General features: G+C 45.6%; 1 protein-coding gene across 3 annotated transcripts; it reads left to right on the forward strand.

The window, feature by feature from the left end:
- The first annotated feature begins 1,599 nt into the window (after positions 1 to 1,599).
- LOC149287141 (neutrophil cytosol factor 1-like) lies at positions 1,600 to 22,401 on the forward strand. Of its 3 annotated transcripts, XM_089493456.1 has the most exons (13): positions 1,600 to 2,702; positions 8,225 to 8,371; positions 10,702 to 10,882; positions 12,198 to 12,278; positions 13,429 to 13,504; positions 14,088 to 14,253; positions 15,743 to 15,798; positions 16,240 to 16,362; positions 17,863 to 17,970; positions 18,314 to 18,431; positions 20,248 to 20,355; positions 20,593 to 20,735; positions 21,589 to 22,401. In XM_089493456.1, the coding sequence occupies exons 3-13, from the start codon at positions 10,805 to 10,807 to the stop codon at positions 21,705 to 21,707; spliced, it is 1,176 nt and encodes a 391-aa protein (XP_089349582.1). In that variant the 5' UTR covers positions 1,600 to 2,702; positions 8,225 to 8,371; positions 10,702 to 10,804; the 3' UTR covers positions 21,708 to 22,401. The 3 variants fall into 3 exon arrangements, with proteins under 3 accessions (XP_089349582.1, XP_089349583.1, XP_089349584.1); XM_089493457.1 differs by lacking the exon at positions 8,225 to 8,371; XM_089493458.1 differs by lacking the exons at positions 8,225 to 8,371; positions 10,702 to 10,882.
- Positions 22,402 to 24,809: the final 2,408 nt, after the last annotated feature.

The following is a 24,809-nucleotide window of genomic DNA, read 5'->3' on the forward strand; positions in this document are numbered from 1 at the left end:
TCCTTCCAAAGAGCCTTTGACAAGGTGGTCTTGAGTTGGATGCAGATAGACATTGATGCAAAAAGGTACACACACTCAAGGTGGTACTTCTTCTTCATGGTCGCTGCCTCACACAAAATGGGATCTGTGCACATTTGATACCACACTGGACCTTTGGAGTTCCCTTGGCCTCGTGGTAAACAACGACAAATCCTCTGATACTGATATATCAGGTTTATTGTGGCTCTCCTCAACTCTAGTCACAGGCCGTCTTCCTAGCAGAGGACAAAACCTCAACTCTTTATCAAGCTGCTGTCTTGACGGACCTCGACAACAACGGTAAAACCTTATGTGAAACTCCAAATTCGGAGAGTCAGGGGGACCCAAATATCCCATGAAGACTTGTGAGCATGGAATACCTATGGTTCAGTGGTGGAAAGTGCAAACTGTGTCCTGGAAAAGGACATGGCAAGAGTCACACTCCTCATTAACCGTTCCAAGGAATGTAGACCACCAACACCGTTGATCATTTGTGACAACCCTTTCCATTGTCCGGTACCCCATTCGCTTGAGCAAGCGGCAATGCGTACATTGATAAACGTACGCAGGAAATCTGGGGCACTCAGGTTGGGACAGCTCCACCTTTGTTGCAGCCCTTGAAAGATTTCTAAAACAGGAGGGGATTTATTGTGGGTCAGGTATTAGTCCTGCAGCCGCAACGTTGTAAGTTTGATCCTAGCAGAGGGCTCCAAGGTTGACTCAGGCTTCCATCCTTTTGTAGGTTGGTCAAATGAGTACCCAGCTTGTTGGGGGCAATTGGCTTACAGGCTGTAAAGTGCTTAGGGAGTGAGTGCTAATTCGCTTTGAAGTGGTACAGAAATGTCAATGATATTGCTGTTTGGGGAAACGTCTCCAAGCTTTCCATGACCCCTGAGCCCTGCTCTCTCCTCCAAGTCAGGGCATCTCTCGCTCACTTTATCCTCAGATTGAGTTTACTACCAAGTGAATGACGTACTCTCTAACCATTTACCCATCTCTGGTTATTTTAGTTGATTATTTTAAACTAGGAATGGGTTTAATTGTTGTTTTTTTTGGGGGGGAGGGAAGATTAGATTTTAGGATTGTATTCTGTGTAATTTTAATTGTAAGCCGCTTCGGTTGCCCTAGTGACAGAGAAGCAGGATATAAATAAAAGTATTATTATTATTATCATCATCTTCGGCCTGTTACAGACTGCCAAAATAAAGCTGCTTCAGGTCTCTTTGGAGGTATGCTATTTAAATGATGCATGGGTCCTAAGAGTCCGGAGGTCGTGCCAAAGCCACACTCCATTCCTAAGCACTGGAGTGCAGCTTTGGTGCCGCTTCCGGATTCTTAGGGTGCATGCATCATTTAAACAGCATGCCTCCAAAGAGACCCGAAGCAGCTTTATTTTGGCAGTCTGGAACAGGCCTTCCTTTCTGACTTGCTCCTCTTAAGAAGATCGCCATCACCACCACCCTTTCTTTTCTCTTGCCAGTTTATGGGCTCCTTCCATAGTCTGCAAACTTGGCAATTCCCCGCAGGTGCTTAGGTTCACTTATAAGCACAATGCTTGCCTTGTTTCTTTTTATAGGATGTCCCCCCCACGCAATGTGCTTCCTGAATGAGAGCTCTGGTCGCTTTTGTTTCTGGCATTTTTAAGAAAGAACGGGAAACGAAAGAAGCCACATTTAAAACACTTTGATTTCCAGGCAAGTTGGGTCTCTTGTGAAGTCTTCTGGGAAGCTTGGTTGCAAATTCAAAGCAGCCAAAGGAAAAACAAAAGGTGGTGAAGTTCGATTTAAAAAACAAATTTTGCCACGGCTCTGCCCACTTTTGAACCCGTGCCTTGGCGGAAGAAATGGTATCAGAAACAAGGTGGGAAGAATTCAAAGACATAGCCATGTGAGCCGGTAAAAATAAGCACGTAGAGAGATGTTGTAGCGCCTTTGAGACTCGCTGAAAGAAAGACGTTGGCAGCATGGGCTTTCGTGGATTAAACTCTGCTTCCATTAAGTGGAAAGAGTTGTCAGAGAAGTCCCTCTGGGGTTGTGCTCCATGCTCTCTAATCTCAGTTTCACGTGAATATCTTGTGGTTTCACCACAGGGGTGAAGGCACTTTCAACATGCTCAGGAGCACCCTTGTTTAACCCGAAGTGAAAACACGAGGATCTCCCAACTGTTCCCTCCCTCATTCCCATCCAATTTTTAAAAACAGTTCATTCAGATTACAACGTTTGCCAAATAATCCATGGTCGTTCTTCCAAGGCTGAGCTGGGATTCAGTCCATTGCTCAAGCCATTAGTTGGCTCTTATCAGGGGAGGAAACAGAGACAGACCAAATGCCATCAGATTTGCTGTCTCAAGTTATCATGTGCAGACGGACCTCGGTTAAAGCTTCTGACAGCCAATTCCTTTTTACAAATGCATGCCTAGACTCCCGTTTTTTCCCCTTTCCGTGTATTGCTGGAAGGTGGTTTGCTTCTTTGTTCGTTCTTGCCTCCGTATTGGGACAGAGGATAGACAACTGGAGAAACATGACAGGCAGAGTGGCAGATCCGCAGTGAACCAAGCAATGAGCTCCTCTAGCTGAATCCACCACAGCAGCCACGTGTGCACCTTCTTGCAACCAACACGATAAACAACACCTGCCTGCAAACTCCCCTACTAAGCGTCTAGGAAGAGCAAAAGAGCGATAAAAGGTAAGCCTGATTCGCCAGCTCATAGCAGCACGTTAAAAAACACTGATCTGTAGTTGTTTGTGGGTTTGGGGGGCTCTGTGGCCATGTTCTAGACGAGTTTATTCCTGACGTTTCGCCAGCATCTGTGGCTGGCATCTTCAGAGAATGCTGGCATAGAAGAGAGCCGGGTGAGTGTGTGTATTGTTCTGTTCTTGATGCCAGGGCTTCAGGATGGGAGGCTAATGCAAAAGAGGATCAATGTCTGCTAATAGGTGATCATTATCTGCTGGAAAAGCCCCTGACTCTGAATAGTTTCCCATTTGCATTTGCTCAGTCCTCATTTTGCTATTCTTCAGGACTGGTAGCCAGACTTTGTTCACTTTGGGGGTTTCTTCTTTCCAGTTGAAATTATCCACATCTTTATGGATTTCAATTGCTTCCCTGTGCATCCTGACCTGATAGTTCTTGGCATGGTCCAGGATTTCAGTGTTAACAGTATTTTATGCCTGGGATGGTTTATAATAATAATAATAATAATAAAATTTTTATTTATATCCCGCCCTTCTAAAAATCAGGGCGGCTTACAACATGGGTTAAAATACAATCAAAACACATCAAGACAAGAGTTAAAATACAAAACAGTAATCATACAGAAAAAAAACCAACAAAAGCCCCATAGCCCATCCTCTTGGCCACGGAAGAGGAGGGAGGCCCACAGGATTTTATTCGGGGAATGCCTGTTGGAACAGGAAGGTCTTTAAATCCTTCCTGAATTGGGCCAGGGTGGTAGACGAGCGGAGCTCGGTGGGCAGCGTATTCCAAAGGGCTGGGGCAGCTGTGGAGAATGACCTCCGTGTAGTGGAGGCCAACCTAGCCCCAGGCACCTTCAGTAATTGCTGCCCAGACGTTCTGAGGGTGCGAGGCGGAATGTACGGGGAGAGGCGGTCCTTCAGGTATCCTGGGCCCAAGCCATTTAGGGCTTTATAGGTGATTACCAACGCCTTATATTGGGCTCGGAAGCGAATGGGCAGCCAATGGAGGTCTTTCAGAACCGGTGTTATATGGCTGGTCCTGGGAGCACCAGTGACCAGCCGGGCTGCCATGTTCTGCACTATTTGCAGCTTCCGAGTTTGGTATAAGGGTTGCCCCATGTAGAGTACATTGCAGAAATCCAGTCTCGAAGTTACCAGAGCATGTACAACAGTTTCTAGGTCCCTCTGGGCCAGGTATGGGCGCAGCTGGCGAATCAGCCGAAGCTGATAACAGGTGCTCCTGACCGTCACATTCACCTGAGCAGTCAGGTGAAGCGACGAGTCAAGGAGCACTCCCAGACTGCGCACGGAGTCCTTCACAGGGAGCGTGACCCCGTTCAGGACAGGTGGAACCACCGCCATTCCTGGACCAGGGGAACCTATCACTAGTACCTCCGTTTTCTCTGGATTCAATTTGAGTCGGTTTTCCCTCATCCAGCCCATTACTGACTCCAGACAGGCCACGAGAGGAGAGACGCCATCCCCGGTCACTGCATCAGTCGGAGACATAGAGAAAATAATTTGGGTGTCGTCAGCGTACTGATAACCCCGCGCCCCATGTCTCCGGATGATCTCTCCCAGCGGTTTCATGTAAATGTTAAATAGCATGGGAGACAGAATGGCTCCTTGAGGGACCCCAGTTTTAAGGGGCCTCTCATCAGAGCACACGTCTCCCAGCTGCACCATCTGGGACCTCCCGGAGAGGTAGGACCGGAACCACTGGAGCGCAGTGCCCCCGATCCCCACCTCTGCCAGGCGCCCCAGAAGGATACCATGGTCTATGGTATCGAAAGCCGCTGAGATGTCCAAGAGCACCAACAGGGACACGCTTCCCCCATCGATGCTCAGACGGAGATCATCGACCAGGGCAACCATGGCAGTCTCAACCCCGTAACCCGCCCGGAAGCCAGTTTGAAATGGGTCCAGATAATCCGTTTCATCCAAGACCGCCTGAAGCTGGATCGCAACCGCCCTCTCGATCACCTTTCCCAAAAACGGTAGCAGCGAAACAGGCCGATAATTATTATGAACCAGGGGGTCGAGGGAGGGCTTTTTTAGGATCGGTTTTACAATGGCCAATTTAAGATCCGATGGAAATAGCCCATCCCTCAGAGATGTATTAATTATCCGGCGTAACAACAATGTTACCGCCGGTCCCCCCTGGGCTGCTAACCACGAGGGGCAGGGATCAAGAGAGCAGGTTGTTTTCCGGACACTTCCGAGGATCTTGTCCACATCCTCGGTACTCACCAACTCAAACTGATCCAGTTTAACATAGTCCACGGAGGCTCTGGACACTTCTACTCTAGGTTCTGCTATAATGTCGGCGTTCAGACCTTCGCTTATATGAGAAGTTTTATCCGCAAAAAAGTCGTTAAACAAGTCACAGCAGGCCTTAGAAGGTTCAAGGATCTGGTTCAGGGCGGGAGGGAGCTGAGTTAGCTCCCTGACCACCCTGAACAACTCTGCCGGACGCGACTCAGCGGACGCAATACGAGCACCATAGAACGAGTTCTTTGTTGCTCGTATTGCCTCTCCATAGTATAACATGTCCTGCTACTACTGATTTTTCTGGCTGGCCCAGTCTGCAGTGTCTCACGTGTTCCTTGATTCGTGTTTGAACACTGCGTTCGATGATCCCTATGCAGACTTGTCCAGCTGCATGGTATGCGCTAAACTCCTGTGGCTGTGAGAGGGTCTCTCTTGCCCTTTGCTAAGCACAGCATGTGCTGGATTTTCTTGGTTGGTTTGTAAACCCTTTGGAGGTTGTTTCCTCACCAGGTTCCCTATTCTGTCTGTGACTCCGTTGATGTTTGGTAAAAATACCTTCCCTTTGGGTGGTTGTTTGTCGTCACGAATAAACTCTTCTAGTGCATGGCCTCATAGCCCGGAAAACGTCTCCGGTGTATAATATATAATAAGAAAAGTGGAAGCTGGTGAAAGAAAATCATTCCTGGATGTATTTTGGAAGGAGCCTTCGAGGTCAACGAAGGCCCCATTTAGTTACGGAAGGCTTCCCTGACTTGGTTGTTTCTTTTTACATGTGTGTGCTGCTAGTTTTTAATAACAGATTGATAAATTGAAATTTAATAATCCATTCACAAATCCAGTAACAAATATTGTTTGTTAATAATACATTAACAAATGCAAATACATGAACAAATAACGGTTCAAGTGTGAGTGATGGGGGTAGTCTTCTGGGGAAGTTATTGGGGGGCAGTATTGCCGAAATCATGGCAGGATGGGGAAGCGATTGTAGATACATATTCCTCTTGTTACAAACCTCTGCTGCAAAAATGTTTCCTGCCTAAAAGAGGAAGATGGTGGAAAGGGAGAACATTTCCCAGATTTGGAGCATTTTTGTGTGTGCTTTCCCCTGTCTAATTTACTTGTGAGGAGTCATTGGCTATGATGCACAATCCCAGTCTTGAAAGGCACTTTCTCCCACAAAATGCAGTTGTTCTGATGAACAACTTAGCAACACACCAACAGATTGTCACCCCCCAAAAAGAGGAAGAGCAGGAAAACATCTAAGTTATGCTCTCAGTCCCTCTCTGGGAAGGAAATTGCATCTTTATGGTGGTGGTAAATTTGTCAAAGAGATACCGGCAACTGGCACCGAAAGCTCTCAGATGCTTTGAAAATGATTACAAAAGGCAGCTTGCCCCTTGGAAGAGTTTCAAGCTGACGTGGCGGAGGAGATACCAAACGGTTTGCGAGAAAATCCTCCTTCCTTGGAGGTCTTTAAACAGAGGCTGGATGTCGGGGATGCTTTGGTTGAGAGTTCCTGCATGGCAGAATGGGGTTGGCCTGGATGGCCCTTGGGGGTCGCTTCTACAGTTCTATGATTCTAAAATGGAGCCAAGTTTGCATCCTACTCTCTTGTCGCTGATAACACTTTTGATATAACCGGTGCTTCCCGGCTAGACATATTTGCCTGTGACATGAACTCAAGTAGAAATGCTTGCTTCTTAAGCAATGCATGGCACCAGTAGAGAAGATATTTTTTCTGAAGGTCCAGCCTTCAGTGCTGGCTTCCCTCTGGGGTTTCCTGATTTGCGAATGAACCCACTGATCACACTGCTGGTTCCCACAATGGGCTGAAGACCCAGAGGCAGCCTGTACTGCCTGCTTCTTCTGCAAAAACAGACCAGCCAAAATGGGGCATTCACAGGTACAAGCTGCACTGCCCCATTCTTCTGCTCCAGAAAATAGAATCCGGAACAGTGGTTGCAAGCTACAGCAAAAGGGATTCCACCTAAACATTAGGAAGGACCTTCTGACAGTAAGGGCTGTTTGACAGTGGAGGACACCCCCTCAGAGTCTCCTTTTTGGAGGTCTTTAAACAGAGGCTGGATGGCCATCTGTCGGGGATGCTTTGATTGTGAGTTCCTGCATGGCAGAATGGGGTTGGACTGGAGGGCCCTTCTTGGGGTCTCTTCCACCTCTATGGTTCAGTGTGGTGTGAATTTCTGAGTCGATTCAGATCACTCTGTATCGTACAAGGGAAATGGAGGTGGCTCCATTTTATCCCAAAACGATGGCATGTGTGAGTAACACAGGCTTACAATGACACAGAGAGGTGTGTGAACCCAAAACAAATTAGGAACAACAAACCTCATATGCATCGACATGGTGATCCGCATCTCCTTGGCACAAAAGAGTGAGTGTGAATGCCCCCGCAGATAATAGTGCCGTGTCCCCGGATTCACCCTTTCTTGGCTTAAAGGCGGCAGTCCTAACCGCAAAATCAACTCTAAGGGAGTTGGTTATGATGGATTTGGCAATGCAACGTATTTCTGAGTAAACATGTTGCATGATTTCCACAGTCTTAGTCAACACTTGTTTCTCAGTTGTGCTGCAATTTCTTTCCTCGTCCCTTATAGCTGCCGTGCCTCTGGCACGTACACAAATGCGGACCTCTTGCATCCATGCTCAGTCATGTTAACACAGGCCTCCATCACATTGAATAGGAGTGAAACAAAAAGAAATGCTTAGGTTTCACAAGAACCAAAACACCAGCACCAAAAAAATCTAGCGGCACCTTAAGTTTTACATGATGGACTGAAGCCTTGGCCTTTTTGTGGACTGCGGTCTGTTAGCTGGCTTATGCCAAATAAGCTTTGTCAGTCTTGAAAGAACCACTAGACTCTTCCTAGAATCATAGAGTTGGAAGAGACCCCAAGGGCCATCCAGTCCAACCCCATTCTGCCATGCAGGAACTCTCAATCAAAGCATCCCCATTGACAGATGGCCATCCAGCCTCTGTTTAGAGACCTCCAAAGAAGGAGACTCCATCATACTCCGAGGGAATGTCTCCCACGGTTGAACAGCTCTTACTGTCAAGATGTCCCTTCTAATGTGGCTGGAATCTCCGTTTCTGGAGCTTGCATCCATTGTTCTAGTAGTCTCTGGAGCAGCAGAAAACAAGCTTGCTCCCTCCTCAATGTGACAGCCCTTCAAATACTGAGACAGGGCAATCGTATCACCTCTTAACCATCTCTTTTCCAGGCTAAACATTCCCAGCTCCCTAAGTGCTTCCTCATAAGGCACCGTTTCCAGACCCTTGAACGTTTTGGTGGCCCTCCTATGGACATGCTCTAGTTTCTCAACATCTTTTTTGAATTGTGGTGCCCAAAACTGGACACAGTATTCCAGGTGAGGCCTGACCAGAGCAGAATACAGTGACACTATTACTTCCCTTGATCTAGACACTATACTTCTATTGATGCAGCCTAAAATAGCGTTTGCCCCATTGGGTTTGATCCAGCTACTCCCCAGAAATGTTTGGAAAATTATATTTTACCCGAACAGTTAACGACAGCTTAAAACACAAATGAAAGCATGATCAAATCACTCATATGGACAATGAGTCAGTTGCTAGCCTCAATCAAACCCTCTAGGAAATCCTGGCTTACTGTGCAATAGTGCATTATTGTATTCATACCACACTTTCCCCCCCAAAAAAGCTGTGCTTCTCCAAAACTGTGACTCAAAGACCATTAAACTATAGGCCCTCCAGTACAACTCTATGGCCAACTTTAACTCAAAGTTGCATTGGAAGACCTAGAGATCCCTAGAGAGAATCCTCTACTAGGCCTTTGTAGCTCCTCCAACTCAGTTCTATGGTCAGTGTCTGTCAGACTTTGACCACAGACTTGCACTGAAAGACCTAGAGATCCCTAGAGAGAATCCTCTACTAGGCCTTTGTAGCTCCTCCAACTCAGTTCTATGGTCAGTGTCTGTCGGACGTTGACCACAGAGTCACACTGAAAGACCTAGAGGTTCCTAGAGAGAATACTCTACTAGGCCTTTGTAGCTCCTCCAGGGCAGTTCTATGGCCAGTGTCTGTTGGACTTTGACCACAGAGTTTCACTGGAGGACCTAGAGAGTCCTAGAGAGGTATCCTCTCAGATAAAAACATGGTGTTTTTGTTATTTGTGGTTTTTCCATATACACGGGGGTCTTGTGCCCCTGACCTTAGCGAATATGGAGGGACAAGTGTAGTGCCACATGGTAAGAAGGACCTTTTTATTGTATGGTGGGCCGTTGCTATTCACTCCATGGATACCAAATTCCGCGGATGCTCGCATCCCATTAAGTATGGTGGCATAGTAAAATGGTCTCTCTTATATAAAATGGTGAAATGAAGGTTTGCTTTTTTGGAATGTATATTTTTGGGAATATTTTCAAGCCGTGGATGGTTGAATCCACGCATACAGAAGGCCAAGGAAGGGACTTCTGGAGTTTCAGTCCAACAGCAGTCATTCTTCCAAACCCTCTTCCCAGGGTTGTTGTTCTTGGGAAGGAAAGGAAAGCAAATAGAAAATGCAGTCACCTTTCCTCCCATTGGCTTGTGTTTAACGTGTCATGGCTCCCTGGTTACCTTTTGTTTAAAAAGACATATGAGAAAATAAAGTAAGTGTATGACATAACTTCCCAAGCTCTGAGTCCCTGGAAGTTAAACAAACTATGACACATTGCATGTCGTTGTGGGATTCGTTTTCTGTGCCTCACTTTTTCTTCGTTGCAGAGGTTGGGGATTGACCACTATGGTGACATCAGGTCATGCAATGTGTCATATTTAGTTTAACTTACTGGGAAGCAGAGCTTCGGAGGATATGTCACACACTTAATTTTCCCCGGTTACTCATTGTCGTGCCTGAAAGGTGGCTCATTTTTTCAGTTTTAAAATGCTTCTTAAGGATAAAATTTTAGGACTGCAAGACCGTACCCTCCAACTGTCTTGACTGGGCAAAGACAATCCGGATTAATTCTTTCTTGCCATCTCAGCTCACCCCATTCTGCTTTTAAAAAGGGTCACCAAAAGCCAGGATGGGTCCGGTTTGCCTTCACATTCAATTTCTCCCGTGTCACAGAATCATAGACCCATTGCAGATATCCGTGGATGCGCAAGTCCCATTAAATGCAAAGGCATAGCAAAACGGTGTCCCTTACATAAAATCACAAAATAAAGGGTTTTTTGGAGGGGGATTTATATTGTTTTGAGTATTTGAGCTGTGGATAGTTGAATCCACGGATGAAGAATCCGTCGATATGGAACGACCTTCCATATCCATGGATTCTTCATCCATGGATTCAACTACTGGACTGTGCACAGCAATAGCGCTCTTTGCACTAACTGCTGTGGTTGCTTCCTGCAGAGTCCTGGGATGTGTAGTTTTGTCTGTCGTGAGGAATTCGATGTACTTTATCAAACTGCAAATCCCAGGGCCCCATAAGATGCAGCCTTGACAGTCGGGATCGGAGGGCTATAACTGGCTGGCGTGAAAGAGCACCCGAGCTGTGAAGCCAGGGTTGTCCCTTTAGAATCATAGACTCACACTCTTCTGCGCTGGAGATGCGCCACAGGTGCAGAAAACAAGAAAGCGGCATGTTACAAGAAAAGAAAAGGGTGGGGAAGTCAAGTTGCATCAGAGGAAAGCAATGTGGGGAAATCAGACTTCCCTTTTTGTCAATGATAAAAGCTGCAGGCACAGCCCCGCTACTTGGAGAGAGAGAAGAGCGAGAGCTGCAAGTGGAGACTTTGAGGAGTAGCCAAAAAGCACCTGGAAGGATCCAGCTGCCATCATGGGGGACTCGCGGGCCTATATCAGACACATTGAACTACTTGGCTTTGAGAAGCGATTTTTCCCGAGCCAACACTATGTAAGTACCCGGAGCTCAATGCCGTGGTGGAATAGCGTAACAGTGCACCTGAGGGATCCCAACATAGAGCTTAGGGGTGTTAGTTTTGTCCTACTGCAGCACTCAGAATCCCCAAGCCTGGCTGATCAAAGAAAACCATTTCTCCATCTTTTCTCACGGGAGACAATAGCGGCATGTGATGGACTGATGCAGTGGCACAGATAGGTTTGTGCGATCAAGAAGCCTTCTTGCTTGTAGGAAGGCATTTGGGAACCAGCCCTTGTCCAAAAGAGAGCACTGGTTTTGAATGCAGAAGATTTCAGGTTCAATCACAGAATCCTAGAGTTGGAAGAGACCACAAGGGCCATCCTGCCATGCAGGAACTCTCAATCAAAGCATCCCTGACAGATGGCCATCCAACCTCTGTTTAAACACCTCCAAAGAGGGAGACTCCACCACACTCCAAGGTAGCATCTTCCACTGTTGAAGAACTCTACCATCAGGACGTTCCTCCTAATGTTGAGGCGGAATCTCTTTTCCTGTAGATTGCATTGATTGTTCCAGGTCCTATTCTCTGCAGCAGCAGAAAAGAAGCTTGCTCCGTCCTCAGTGTGATACTCATTCAAATACTTAAACAGGACTATCATATCACCACTTAACCGTCTCTTCTCCAGGCTAAATATATCCAGCTCTTTCCTCAAAAGGTTTCCAGACCTTTTGCCATTTTGGTGGCCCTCCTCAGGGCATGCTCCACTTTCTCAACATCCTTTTTTAATTATGGTGCCCAGAATTGGACATGATATTATTCCAGCTGACCAAAGCAGAATAGGGTGGCACTATTACCTTCCTTGAGCTAGACACTATACTTCTGTTGATGCAGCCTAGAATCGCATTGGCCTTTTTGCTGCCGCATCCCACTGTTGTCTCATGTTCAAGTTGTGGTCTACTTGGACTCCTAGATCCCTTTCACATGTCATCTTGTCAACCCAGGTGTCCCCCATCCTATATCTCTGCATTTCATTATTACTATTATTATTATTATTATTATTATTATTATTCAGTGCCGTGTTTCCTGCCATGAGCTCTAAGAGGCTCATTTGGAAGAGCGGAGACGCCCTTCGGGTGTCAGGCAGACGCCTGTGTTTTGGAGATGAGGCAAATGCTTCTCTTGTCTTCTGATGCTGTTTGAGCATTTTACATTGGACTTTAGCACAATGTTTCTCATGTTGGGGATAGGCCAGCTTTGTTTTAAATGCCTTTCCTCCATTTGGAAATCCCCGGACTCTGTAGTCTGTGCTCCTGCCAGTTCTGAATGCTCCCTTGTTCTTGTCGCCAGGTTTACATGTTCCTGGTCAAATGGCACGATCTCACGGAAAAAGTTGTGTATCGGAAGTTCACGGAAATATACGAGTTCCACGTAAGTACAGATTTGTGCCAACTTCGGAGGGTTAGGTTAAGGCTGTGACCATAACAAACGAAGCATGGATTGGATAACAGCTTGGTGACCAGCGTGCAAATGTAACAGGGCTTATTCCTTCCAGATTTAAGCCGGCACAGAATCACAACTTTGGCCTAACATCAGATCTTGTGGCACCGTTGAGACAGAATTAAAGAAAGAAGTTGGCAGCAGGAGCTTTTTGTAGACTTAAGTCGGAAGTAGACTTTAGTCTAGCAAAGCTCAGGCTGCCAACTTCTTTCTTTTAGCAAGTCTCAAAGGTGCTACAAGCTCTCTCTACAAAGGATGGGAGAATTAACCATTAGGGCACATAAAAGGAAATGAAAATGTTTCGGACTTTTCCAAGCGAGTGGAAGGATGAGCCTTGGCAAAGTAAACGCCAAGAGGAGGCGATTGCTTTGGAACATGTGCAAAGCGACGTTTTGCTAGTTAGCTCTGTGCCTGGCTTTTGCGCTTCCAAGCTGCAGGGCAAGAGAAGCCTTTGAAACTGGGGTGCAGCTTCCTGAATCTCTTCTGCACAGCATACCTCACTGAACAAAAGAGTCATAGAAGGTTATCACACCGCACTTTTCCATCCTTCCCTACTGGGCTGAAACCTTTTAAGCACGGATATTTTTGCATGCCTCCGTACCCAGCTCAGAGGCATCCCATACCCGATCCGGACTTCTCCGTCCCTTTTTGAAAGAATGATACTTTCCCATTCTTTGCAAAGTATGGGAGACGTCCAGGTGGCATCCCATACCTGATCCGTACTTCTCCGGCACTTTTGGAGTATGGGAGAAGTCCAGGTTGGGTATGGGATGCCATGATCGGGTACCGGATGCCTCTGACCTGGACACAAAAACATGTGATAAAACCCATGCTTAAGAAGTTTTAAACCCATGCCTAGGTTAGGAAGGAAGGACAGAAAAGAGCAATGCAATAATCTCCATAGAGTCAGAAGATGTTGTGGGGGATATCTAATCCAACCCTTCTGCTTTGGCACAGGATCTGTAGTGCTGGATGCATGCCACTAAACTGCTCATTCTCAAGCCTGAACACCCCAAATGACTTTTTCACAAGGCTGTAAGCTAGTTTTTAATAACGTGATCACTTTCCCTTATCTCCTTAGAAAACTTTGAAGGAAATGTTTCCGATTGAATCCGGGGATATTAACGTAGAAAACAGGATCATTCCACATTTGCCAGGTGAGTGGGTTCATTGCAGAGTGAACTGCTTCTTGGTTGTGGGGTATCTTGTGTCTGAAAGCACTGTATCTATGTGGGTTTTTGGGGTGAAGTCAGAGTGGAAAGGGTCTTTTTCCTTCCCTTTCCCCCAAACATTCAATATAGAAGTATAAGGGATGAAAACCTAATGCTTGGGAGGTTTTGACTACAATGAAATTGATGAACTATTGATGAAAACCCAATGCTTGGGAGGTTTTGACTGCAATGAAATGAATGAATGAGGGATGACAACCCAATGCTTGGGAAGTTTTGACTATATCGCCCAGAATCCCCCAGCGGCCATGCTTTCTGGGTATTTTAGGAGATGTAGTCCAAAAAGTAACTCTCCTAGGCTCTATGAAAACGATTCCATGACGGGAAACATAGCGGGAAGCTTCAGTTACACTTTAGAAGCCCCATGGATTATCACATCCCTGGCGCTTCCGCAACGCTTATGCCACGTTTGCATGACTGCTTTGCCCACGTCTGATAATGTAGTGTGTATATTGTCGGTCACCTGGAATTACACATCTGTCTTGGGTTTCCTTCTTTCTACCTTTTCTAGCACCCAGGTGGTTTGACAACCAACGGTCCACCCAGAACAGACAAAACACGCTCTCCGAATACTCCTCCGCCTTGATCAATCTTCCCCGCAAAATCTCCCGGTGTGAGCATGTCTTGAACTTCTTCAGAGTCAAACCGGATGATCTCAATCCACCTACAGCAGGCCAGTGAGTATTGGTGGGACACTGGCAAAACAGAAGGATTTGATATTGTGGTGCCCAGTTCTGGGCACGATTCAAAAAAGATGTTGAGAAGCTGGGGGGTGCCCAGAGGAGGGGGACCAAAATGGTGAAGGGTCTACTGGAAACCATGCTGTATGAGGAAGCTGAGTATGTTTAGCCTGGAGAAGAGAAGGTTAAGAGGTGATATGATATCTCTGTTTAAGTGTTTGAAGGGGTGTCACATTGAGAATGGAGCAAGCTTGTTTTCTGCTCTTCCAGAGAATAGAAAATGGATACACTGGATGCAAGCTCCAGGAAAAGATATTCCACCTCAACATTAGGAGGAACTTCTGGACAGTAAGGGCTGTTTGACAGTGGAAGACACCCCCTTAGAGTCTCCTTCCTTGGAGGTCTTTAAGCAGAGGCTGGATGGCCGTCCATCCTGCATGTCAGAATGGGGTTGGACTGGATGGCACTTGCGGTCTCTTCCAACTCTATGATTCTACGATTCTGTGATGATGTCTCAGTGTAGTATGTGTGTGGCGGGAACTACAGGACTCACTGAGACTTAATACTTAATACTTAATACTGTTCGACAAGTGCGGTTCCCCACCCCTATTCTCTTTAGAATGAGGGATTGAGGTGCCGTTGCCACTTGTTAGCTAATCTGTATCTGTTTTATCACCTCTTCTTACCTTTTGGCTCCCTTGGCATCCACCATCTGACCATGCTAACATCCAGACAGACACAGTTAACACCCACACTCCACTTCCAACTCAACTACTGCTGCAAACCAAGTGTACGTCTGGCTTGCTTTTTAATACACAAGTCATAAAATCATAGAATCGTAGAGTTGGTAGAGCAACAAGGGCCACATAGACCAACCCCATTTTGCCATGCATGAATACAAGACTGATGCACTCCTGAAAGATGCCCAACCAACTTCTGTTTCTAGAGACCACCAAAGATGGCTTGGCCATGTACACCACACCAAGATCCCCAAGAATCTCCTTGGCCCTGGTTTGTTTGAGATGCATGCAGCTCACAAATTCACAATGTTGTCAGTGTTGTCAAGGTGTACAATGTGCCCGGCACGGTTGGGTTGTGGCTTCACAATCTGCTTGAGTCTCCCTCCAAATGCCAGACGTCCATAGGACTGAGCCATGGCAGTTAAAGCGGTGCCAAGCTGCATCAAATCTGCAGTGTAGATGCAGCCACTAAAACAAGTACCAAGATATTAAAAATGCACCGTTAACGCGTAAAAACGAGTAACATTTCATCCTTTTTCTCACTCTCATTCTTTCTCTCTCTCGTTCTACCACGTGGTTCAATAGCAGAATTAGGACCTACTCTGATTCTAGATAACCCAGGTTTTAAATGTTGTTTTGATTCCTTACAACAGCTGTGTTAGGTAGGCTAGTATTATTATACATCGTATTATACAGTGTATGACATTTCTAAAGCTCTCATCTTCCTTGCCCTCTTTTCTTCCCAGCATCAAGAAGCCAGAAACCTATTTAATGCCAAAGGACTCCAAGAAGATAGCAGAAGGTAAAAAAGGAGCATTACAATGTGACTATGGTTAGCTATCCATGACTAATCTGCCTTGAGTCCCTGTACTGGGAAGAAGGCAGAATATAAACAATAATAATAATAATAATAATAATAATAATAATAATAATAATGCAGCTGGTTTACATATGACTAAAAGAGTTATGAACTAAGAATTAAGTATGCAACTGGTTTAAATATGACTATAAAAATCACTAATTAATTAGATAACAGCCAATCACTGGTTTAGTTTTCATCTTTTGTCATGACACTTCCTAGGGGTATAAGTGGAAGAAGTGAGATACCAATGCCGTGTGTTAAGTTTGCACATGGGTAGATCAATGCCACTAAATAAATCTGGGGAGGGTCACCCCAGAGACCCCAGATTCAAACCTGCCCTTTGGGCGTTCCCTTCTCATCGCTGCTTCTCTTCTCTTATAGATATCACAGGGCCCATCATCCTACAGACCTACCGGGCGATCGCTGACTATGAGAAGAGCTCCAACACTGAGATGGGTGTCAAGATGGGGGACGCCGTGGATGTCGTGGAGAAAAGCGAAAGTGGTAAAAAGCTATCTTTTTTATTTGACAGTATGTTGTCAGTGCTTCTGCCACTGACTTTTGACAACAGGCTTAAGTGCAACCTTTAAGCACATACAACACCACTTCTGCTGAAAACAGACACTACAGGGGCATTCACGCTCATATTTTTTGTCCCGAAGAGATGCGGATTGCCGCGCTGATGCACATCGGGTTTGTTGTCTCCATTTTGTTTTCTCTTCGAGTCATTGTAACCAGGGACGTAGCTAGGATTTTAGGAAGGGTGGGGGATTCAGACTAAGTGCCACCATTGTAATGGGGCTTGGGTGCGGTGGCGCAGCAGCACACACCATTCAGCACACACACACCCTTGGCTACGTCCCTGTTGTAACCCCTTTGTTAGTCACACGTGCCATCGTTTTGGGATAAAATGGAGCTGCCTCCATTCCTTCGAACGATACGAATCGATTCAGAAGCTTATTCGCACTGCCGTAGATGCGGATCTTTCAGGAAAACTCGGGGAAAACCACGGTATTGAAAAACCCAGGTTAAGTGGGGTTTTTTTTGACAGCCCCCACAAAAGTGCATTGTGTGCATTCAGGACGTGTGTGAACAACAAGGATTCAACCCGGATTCATCCTGGATTATTTTTGTAGTGTGAATATGGGACTTGGTGGAGTCTCCCTCCTTGGAGGTATTTAAACAGAGGCTGGATGGCCATCTGCTGGGGATGCTTTGATTGAGAGCTCCTGCATCTCTTCCAACTCTATGATTCTAGAAAAGGGCAGGCAGATATGCTGTGGATGTCATGGAGAAAAGCCGAAGTGGGAACTTCTATGGGGTTTCTAGAAAAGGGCAGGCAGCATGTGAGGAATCCCAGCATCAGTGGCAACAGGAAAGGATGGTATCAGATGCCTTCCAACATGGCCTCTGCTGCAAAGCCAGTCTTTCCCACCTGTTGCCATTTTATCTGGAAAGGAAATAACACAATTGCACTCGTTCTCCTGAGAGACCAGCAATGTTGAGCTCCCCCTCTCCCACCAGAAGCTTTGGTTAAAATACCAGTCCTGCAGCCACACGGTTGTGCGTTTGATCCCAGGGGCTCCAAGGTTGACTCACCCTTCCATCCTTTCGTAGGTTGGTAAAAGGAATATCCAGCTTGTTGGCTTCCACATGGTAAACCGCATAGAGCAGTGGTTCCCAAACTTTGGTCAGCTCCCAGAAGCCCCAACCAGCTTGGGGGCTGTGTGTGTGTGTGTATGTGTGTGTTCATGCCTTCCTCTGAGGCTGAGAGATTGTGATGTTTCCAAAGGAATCCAGTGGGTTTCCATGTCCAAATAGACATTTGAACCTTGTTCTTTTGGAAGCCTCGCCGCACCACACTGGCTCTCCAATTTAAACTTAAACGAATCAAGCTTTGAAGGGGGATTGTTTCCATCAAGAATCCTTTCCTAAACAGTCTCCATGAAAGCACATTGCAGCAACATTTTATAATCCCTCTCCGTCCCACAATTACTTTTCCAGGCTGGTGGTTCTGCCAACAAAGGAATAAGCGAGGCTGGGTCCCAGCTGCCTACCTGGAACCTATGGATGGTCCTGATGAATCTGAAGACCAGGAACCCAACTATGCAGGTAAATAACTTTCTCTATTTAGGCGAATCTCGTCTCAAAATAAGGAGCCCTGGTGGCTTGTCCTACAGCCACAAGGTTGTGAGTTCGATCCCAGGGGTTGACTCAGCCTTGCATCTTTCCGTCGGTCGGTAAAATGAGTACCCAGCTTGTTGGGGGCAGTTGGCTTACAGACTGTAAGCTGCTTAGAGAGGGCTGAGTTCATTATGAAATGGTATAGAAACGTACACGCTGTTGCTATAAAAGTGGGGAACTGTGTTATGGATAACAGTGACATGTTTGGTGAGCATTGTTAATGCTAACTTTGAATCCAACATGAACCTCAAGTGTTGTTCCCCCCACTCAGGTGAGCTCCACACAGTCCGAAAAGGCTACATGGCTGCCCAGGAAGATGAGATCACACTGAAGGAAGGAGAGACCATTGAAGTGATCCATAAATTGCTCGATGGATGGTGGGTTGTCAGGTGAGATTGCCAGCCATGGATACTCAAACGGAGGAACTGTCTAATGCTCTTCCCCTTCCCATAGCACCCAGTAATCCAAGATATCTTGTCTCTGAATAGCGAGGTTGCAATTATTTCCATCACCTGTCCATTAACCTTTGATGGATCAGTTGATTCTGAATTTAACTCTTCTAAAATTTGATAGTGAAAAGGGATTCCATACGTTAACTGAGCACTGCATAAAGTAATAGAGAACCATAGAGTTGGAAGAGACCCCAAGGGCCATCCAGTCCAACCCCTTGCCATACAGAACCACAAAGCACCCCTGACAGATGGTCATCATGATCAATGTTACCATAAAGTTTGGGGCCTAGGTTCCAATAGCTAGCTTTAGATCACTTCCATAGACATCACCGTCTGGTTTAGATATGACTACAGCTTTTCCTAAGCAGAGATCAGTAAGAACCCAGGGACACTGCATATGTGTGTGTGTGTGTTCACAATCGACAAGGAATGGAGCACATTTGAACCATTACACCAGAATTGTAGCATTGGAAGAGACCCAAAGGGCCATCCAGTCCAACCCTCTGCCATGCAAAACCTAGCGGCAAGAGGATCCTGAGATGGATCATCCTGTTGGGTTCCCGTTCATCATAGAAAGGCACACAAGGAAAATCAACTGAAGCCTCCAAGTACTCTGAAGTATGATTTGTAAAAAATATATATGGGACAAGTTATTCCAGTAGTGAGAAGGGGTTTTTGGAAACATCACACAGGGCCCCAAGGAATCCAAACTCTCACACCACACAAACTGGGAAGCAAAATGCATTTGCCATCAGCTCAGGCAATGCACACATGAGACGTTTTACAAGAGGCCGATCCTTCCTTTTATCCATTTCTGAGGCTTCTGCCATGGTTGTATCCGTCAGGTTGTATCTCAGAAGCTCTGCAAACAGCAGGAAGGTTCCAGGTCCAATCCCTACATTTCTACACAGGCCTTGGAAAGCTGCTACTGGTCACTATGGACCACCAGTTTTCAGATGTTGTAATATTACAGTTCTCAAAATCCTTGACCACTAAACCTGGTTTTGGAAGTTATTACCCAACCTGGAGTCCCATCTCTGGAAACCATTGAGATGAATGGACCACGTGGCTCCTACTCAATCATTACTAGAGGTTTACTTTGGTCTGAATTCCACCCACACCTCCTGCTCTCAACGTTTGGTGCCCCATCGGCGCATTCAGTGTAAGGTTTGAAAGGGGATTTCTTTGACATCATAAAAGATTTAGGCCAACAAAAGATATGTAGCAACTTTATGTCTTAGATTTAGGAAGTATAGTTTGAATTGGGGAACGAACCAGATAAGGCAAGGGAGGAGGTCATGGTGAAAAATGTGTAAGGGAAGTGTGTGAATGTTTGTGTAAGTGTGAAGAAAGTATAGAGGATGCTTGGTTGATGGGGAAGAGGAGGATTATGGAAGGAGGAAGCAAGAATGGGAAGCATGTTAGTATAGATTTATAGTACTATATAAAACATAGGTATGTAGGCAAGAATTAGCACGTAGAGAGATCTTGTAGCACCTTTGAGACTCACTGAAAGAAGGAAGTTGGCAGCATGAGCTTTTGTTGATTTAAGTCTATGAAAGCTTATGCTGCCAACATTTTCCTTTCAGTGAGTTGCATCTTCACTTGTGTTCGGTATGGAGATTTCAATCATTTTGAAAAACAAACCAACCCAGACCAGTGGTCATAGTTTTTCGGTTTAGTAGCAGCGTCTGCCATGTCACTTGCTCCTGTCTTATTTGCAAATAAAACAATGTGGCAACTTAAATTGCAGGAAGGACGAGGCCACCGGCTATTACCCGTCTATGTACCTGCAGAAAGCAGGCGAAGAGAAAACCCCAGACAACAACCAGCTGAAGAACAAAGTAGCCCCACCTCGAAGGTATGTGTCTCTTGGAAGACATTTTCTATACCCTCCAGGACTTCACAGATGAAAACAGGGACAACCTCAGAGTGTCGCCAAGATGGCAAACATTATTAAAGCGGCAGAACAGACAAGCTTAGAGAAGCTGCCGCGGTTTGCTTTTGCCTAAGCCTACTGGGAAGACACCTCTCCATTCTCCCCTACCGGGTTAACCGAGCGCAAACTCATTCTTCTCTTTCTCTTCCAACCTGGCAGATCCACCATCCGAAACATCAAGAGCATCCACAATCAAAACCGCAAGCAGATCAGCCAGGAGACCTACCGGCGAAACAGTGTGAAATACGTGCAGAGCAGAAAGAAGCTGAGGAGCAACCTCCTGAACAAAGGCAGCGCTATCGGTAAGTTTGGGGGGTCCTTGCTGGGACCTCCCCAAAACATCTCATTTGACTCACATTGGCGCGTTACAAAGGCGGCCCTTCCCAGACACTTTGCCTCTTAGCCATGGCTTGCACTGAAGATTCCTACGTTTTAGCCAAGGGATCACAGCCCCCTAACGTTTTGAATCCCAGAATGAAGCACTTGCAGGTGGAAAAAAATGTACTTTCTAATGCTAATCCCTCCCAAAGATCTTTTACTGGGCTTCAAATAGCCTCCTCCTGCCATACCAGGGAATCACCTTTTATTCCAGGCTTTAAGGGACTTTCCAAGGCACTGGATATTTTTCTTCTCACATATGTTCACCGTACAAACCTTACAGGCCCATTCCCTCATTTTTAGTAGCCCCATTTTGTCTATAGTCCTATCGACCGGCCTCACTATACTTTCACAGAGCCACATAAACCTAAAGACTGGTTCCTTTCCTCCAAGAGCATAAAGTCTCTTTTAGAAACATGGCACTGTGAGACAACAAAATGGGAAGAAGGGGATGGGAAGGCAAACTGAGGAATAAACCCATTACTGTTGAGTCAGGTCCTACAGATCTCCGACAATTGTCCTTGTTTAATGGTTTTGCTGAATATTGTACATTTGGTTGAATGAATGGATTATTATTGTTGTTTTATTACTTAAAAAGAAAACATTTAAGAACTCAGACCATGCCAACCGATCGATAAAAGTGATGCTGTTATCTCACTAGTTCTCGAAACGTGATCTAAGACGCCCTGGCGACTATCCTGAGAGCGCAGGGCAGGAGAAAGAAAGGCAGGTGGATGGATAGATGTCAAAACTCATGTGTGTGTTTTTATTTTATAGTGGAGAAGGAGGAGACGGAAGGCAACCAGGCGAAAGCTCAACCCGCCATCCCTCCGCGGCCCAGTAAAGATCTGATCTTGACCCGGTGCTCCGAGAGCACAAAGAGCAAAATCAAGTGAGGAGGGAAACACACGGCTTTCCCGTTCGCGTGCATCGCAACACCTGCAAAGAATTTGCTGGCCAGAGTGGACCCTGTAAAGGTTTATTCTTGCTTCTGTACCAGTTTATTCCTGGACCTCACTTGCATTCGCATCGATGACGTATGCCTTGCGTTTGGGCGTAATACTACAAAGTAGAAGCATTGCAAGGGTTTATCTAGGTGTGCTATGCTAGTGCTTCATTGTTTCCACCTCTTGTACCTGAAAACCTTATGGATTAGTTTGACTCGGATAGTATCCCGTGGTTCTAAATCCTGACATCGGGGCCTGAAAGTCTGTCGGTTTAGTCCTATCATCTAAATGTAGGGAGGGAAAGGCAGGGGAGGGGATGAAGTTTGGATTCTACTACTACTACTACTACTTGTTATCTGTGTAACAGATATGTAATATAGTTGTCATAGGATGTTTGTCCTGGATAAATATGGTGGTTGTAATATGCTTATGCAACACGTACACACGTTAGACGAATAAATAAGTTGGGATGAAAATAGCATTTCCAGTCATCTTTGGGGGAAGGAAAAGTTGCGTAGGCCGATCTGGGGAAAGGACAACTGTTGAGACAGACAGGAAATCCTCACAGGAGAAAACAACAACAATTGGAGATGTTAGTCAGATGCCTGTGTGTTGTTTCAGTCCTTAGTAAAGATGTTGCAATGGGGAGGATATCTTTTGCAGGCAGGCACCTGCTAACTAAAAGGAAGAAGTTGGCAGCATGAGCTTTCGTAGACTTCAGTCTACTTCCTCAGATGCATTGGAGGAAGTAGGCTTAGGTCTACAAAAACATGAGCTTTGGTAGACTTAAGTCTATGTCCTCCAAAGCATCTGAGTAAGTAGACTGAAGTCTACAAAAGATCTCGTAGCACCTTTGAGACTAAAGAAAGAAATTGGCAGCATGAGCTTTCAAAGACTTTGGTCTATTTTCTCAGATGCATTTGGCGTCTTTCTTTAATAGTCTCAAAGGTGCTACAAGATCTCTCCAGATACTGATTCTACAGACTAACACGGCTATATCTTTGGATTGTAGAGTATTAATTGGTGGGGCATGCAGCAAATTCTTGCCTTAGAACTATTTCTGGTAGCACAGCTCAAACAGAATTCATAACTTAATTGATAACCGGATTGATGTTTTTTTATGGATTAGTTCCCATCACTAGAATCATAGAATAATAGAATTATAGAGTTGGAAGAGGTCCAAGGGCCATCCAGTCAACCCCATTCTGCCATGCAGGAACTCTCAATCAAAGCATCCCCAAAACATGGCCATCCAGACTCTGTTTAAAGACCTACAAAGAAGGAGACTCCACTACACTCTGAGGAAGGAGTGTGTTCCATTGTTGAACAGCTCTTACTGTCAGGACGTTCTTCCTAATGTTTAGAGGAATCTCTTTTCCTGTAGCTTGCATCCACTGTTCTGGGTCTTGTTCTCTGGAGCAGCAGAAAACAAGCTTGCTCCCTCCTCAATATGACATCCCTTCAAATATTTAAACACGGCTATCATATCACTTCTTAACCTTCTCTTCTCCAGGCTAAACATCCCTAGCTCCTAAGTCATTCCTCATAGGGCTTCATGGTTTCCAGGCCCTTCACCATTTTGATCTCCCTCCTTTGGACACGCTCCAGTTTCTCTCCATCCTTTTTGAATTGTGGGGCCCAGAACTAGACACAATATTCCAGGTGAGGCCTGACCAGAGCAGAATATAGTGGCACTATTACTTCCCTTGATCTAGACCCTATACTTCTATTGATCTAAAATTGCATTGGCCTTTTTAGCTGTTGCATCGCACTGTTGGCTCATGTTCAACTTGTGGTCTACTAGGACTATGCTGGTTGCGATGCATGTTGCAACACAGTGGATAGAGAACTGGATGGAAATGTAACATTTCCAAGTTGTCCCTGGACCAGATTGTCAGACACTTGTGTGCTTTTTGAAAGCTGTGTAGATGACCAAAAGAGGAACTGGGATAGACTGGGATTCCCCCTTATTTCCCGCCTCAAGAGTCAAGTCATATGATATCACATGATGGCATAATGGTTTCTACATAAAGCCAAATGATGTTTCTGGGCTGTTTTATGTGAAATGCGTCACGGACGGTGTTGTTTTGAGCAGCCATCATCGGAGAAAGGAGGAAAGTTGAGGAAAACCCCGAAGACCCGTCAGCTGCTGCTCTTGACTGTCATTGCCTAGGAAAAGGCAAACATCCCCTCTTGTTTAAAGGAGAAACACGGGGAAGAAACAGTGCATACTGCATCTAAGTAAATGGCTTCATAATGCTATAGATGGGAATTTTTGAGACTGTAATAGCTTTTTGGTGGATTTGTATTAGTTTAGAGCTAGCATATATGTGTGTGTGTGTGTGTGTGTGTGTGTGTGTGTGTATATCAGCTAGTCAGTGTATTTACTTGTTATTATGTAAATGTATGTTTTATTTGTCTTTGTTGTTTACTTTTGTTTCAAATGAATACAATTTATATATATATATATATATATATATATATATATATATATATAAATTCTCTCTTATTCAGAAAATACCCAACATCCAAACAAGAATTCAAGGATTAAGACAAGAACAAGTTTTTATTTTTGGTTATTATTATATTATATTATATTATATATTTGAATTTTTATTATTATTATTATTATTATTATTTCCTCAGAAGAGGCAATTGAAAAGATAGGTACACTGTTGCGCATGCGCAGAATACAGGGCAAGCGAACGGTGAGGAAGATGGCGTCGGCCACGCTGCTGCGCATGCGCGGGTCTGAGGGAGCGAAAGGAGGAGGGGAAAAATATGGCGTCGCCTGCAAAGTGGAGAACGAAAGGGGGAGAGGGGGACGCTACTGCGCACGCGCAGAATCCGAGGCATCCAAAGGGGAGAGAGGGGGAAATGGCGTCGCGCATATTGCTGCGCACGCGCAGAATCTGGAAAAGCGGTAAAGGTGTCACGCATGCGCAGGATCCGAGTGGGCGAAAGGTGAGGGTGGGGAAAGAAAATGGCGCCCACACCGCCGCGCATGCGCAGAATCCTTGGGGGCGAAAAGTGAGGGGGCAAGATGGCGCC

The sequence above is a fragment of the Sceloporus occidentalis genome, unplaced genomic scaffold, assembly GCF_023333645.1.
Source record: "Sceloporus occidentalis isolate IW3139 unplaced genomic scaffold, rSceOcc1.0.p SCAF_64, whole genome shotgun sequence".
Taxonomy (NCBI): Eukaryota; Metazoa; Chordata; class Lepidosauria; order Squamata; family Phrynosomatidae; genus Sceloporus; species Sceloporus occidentalis.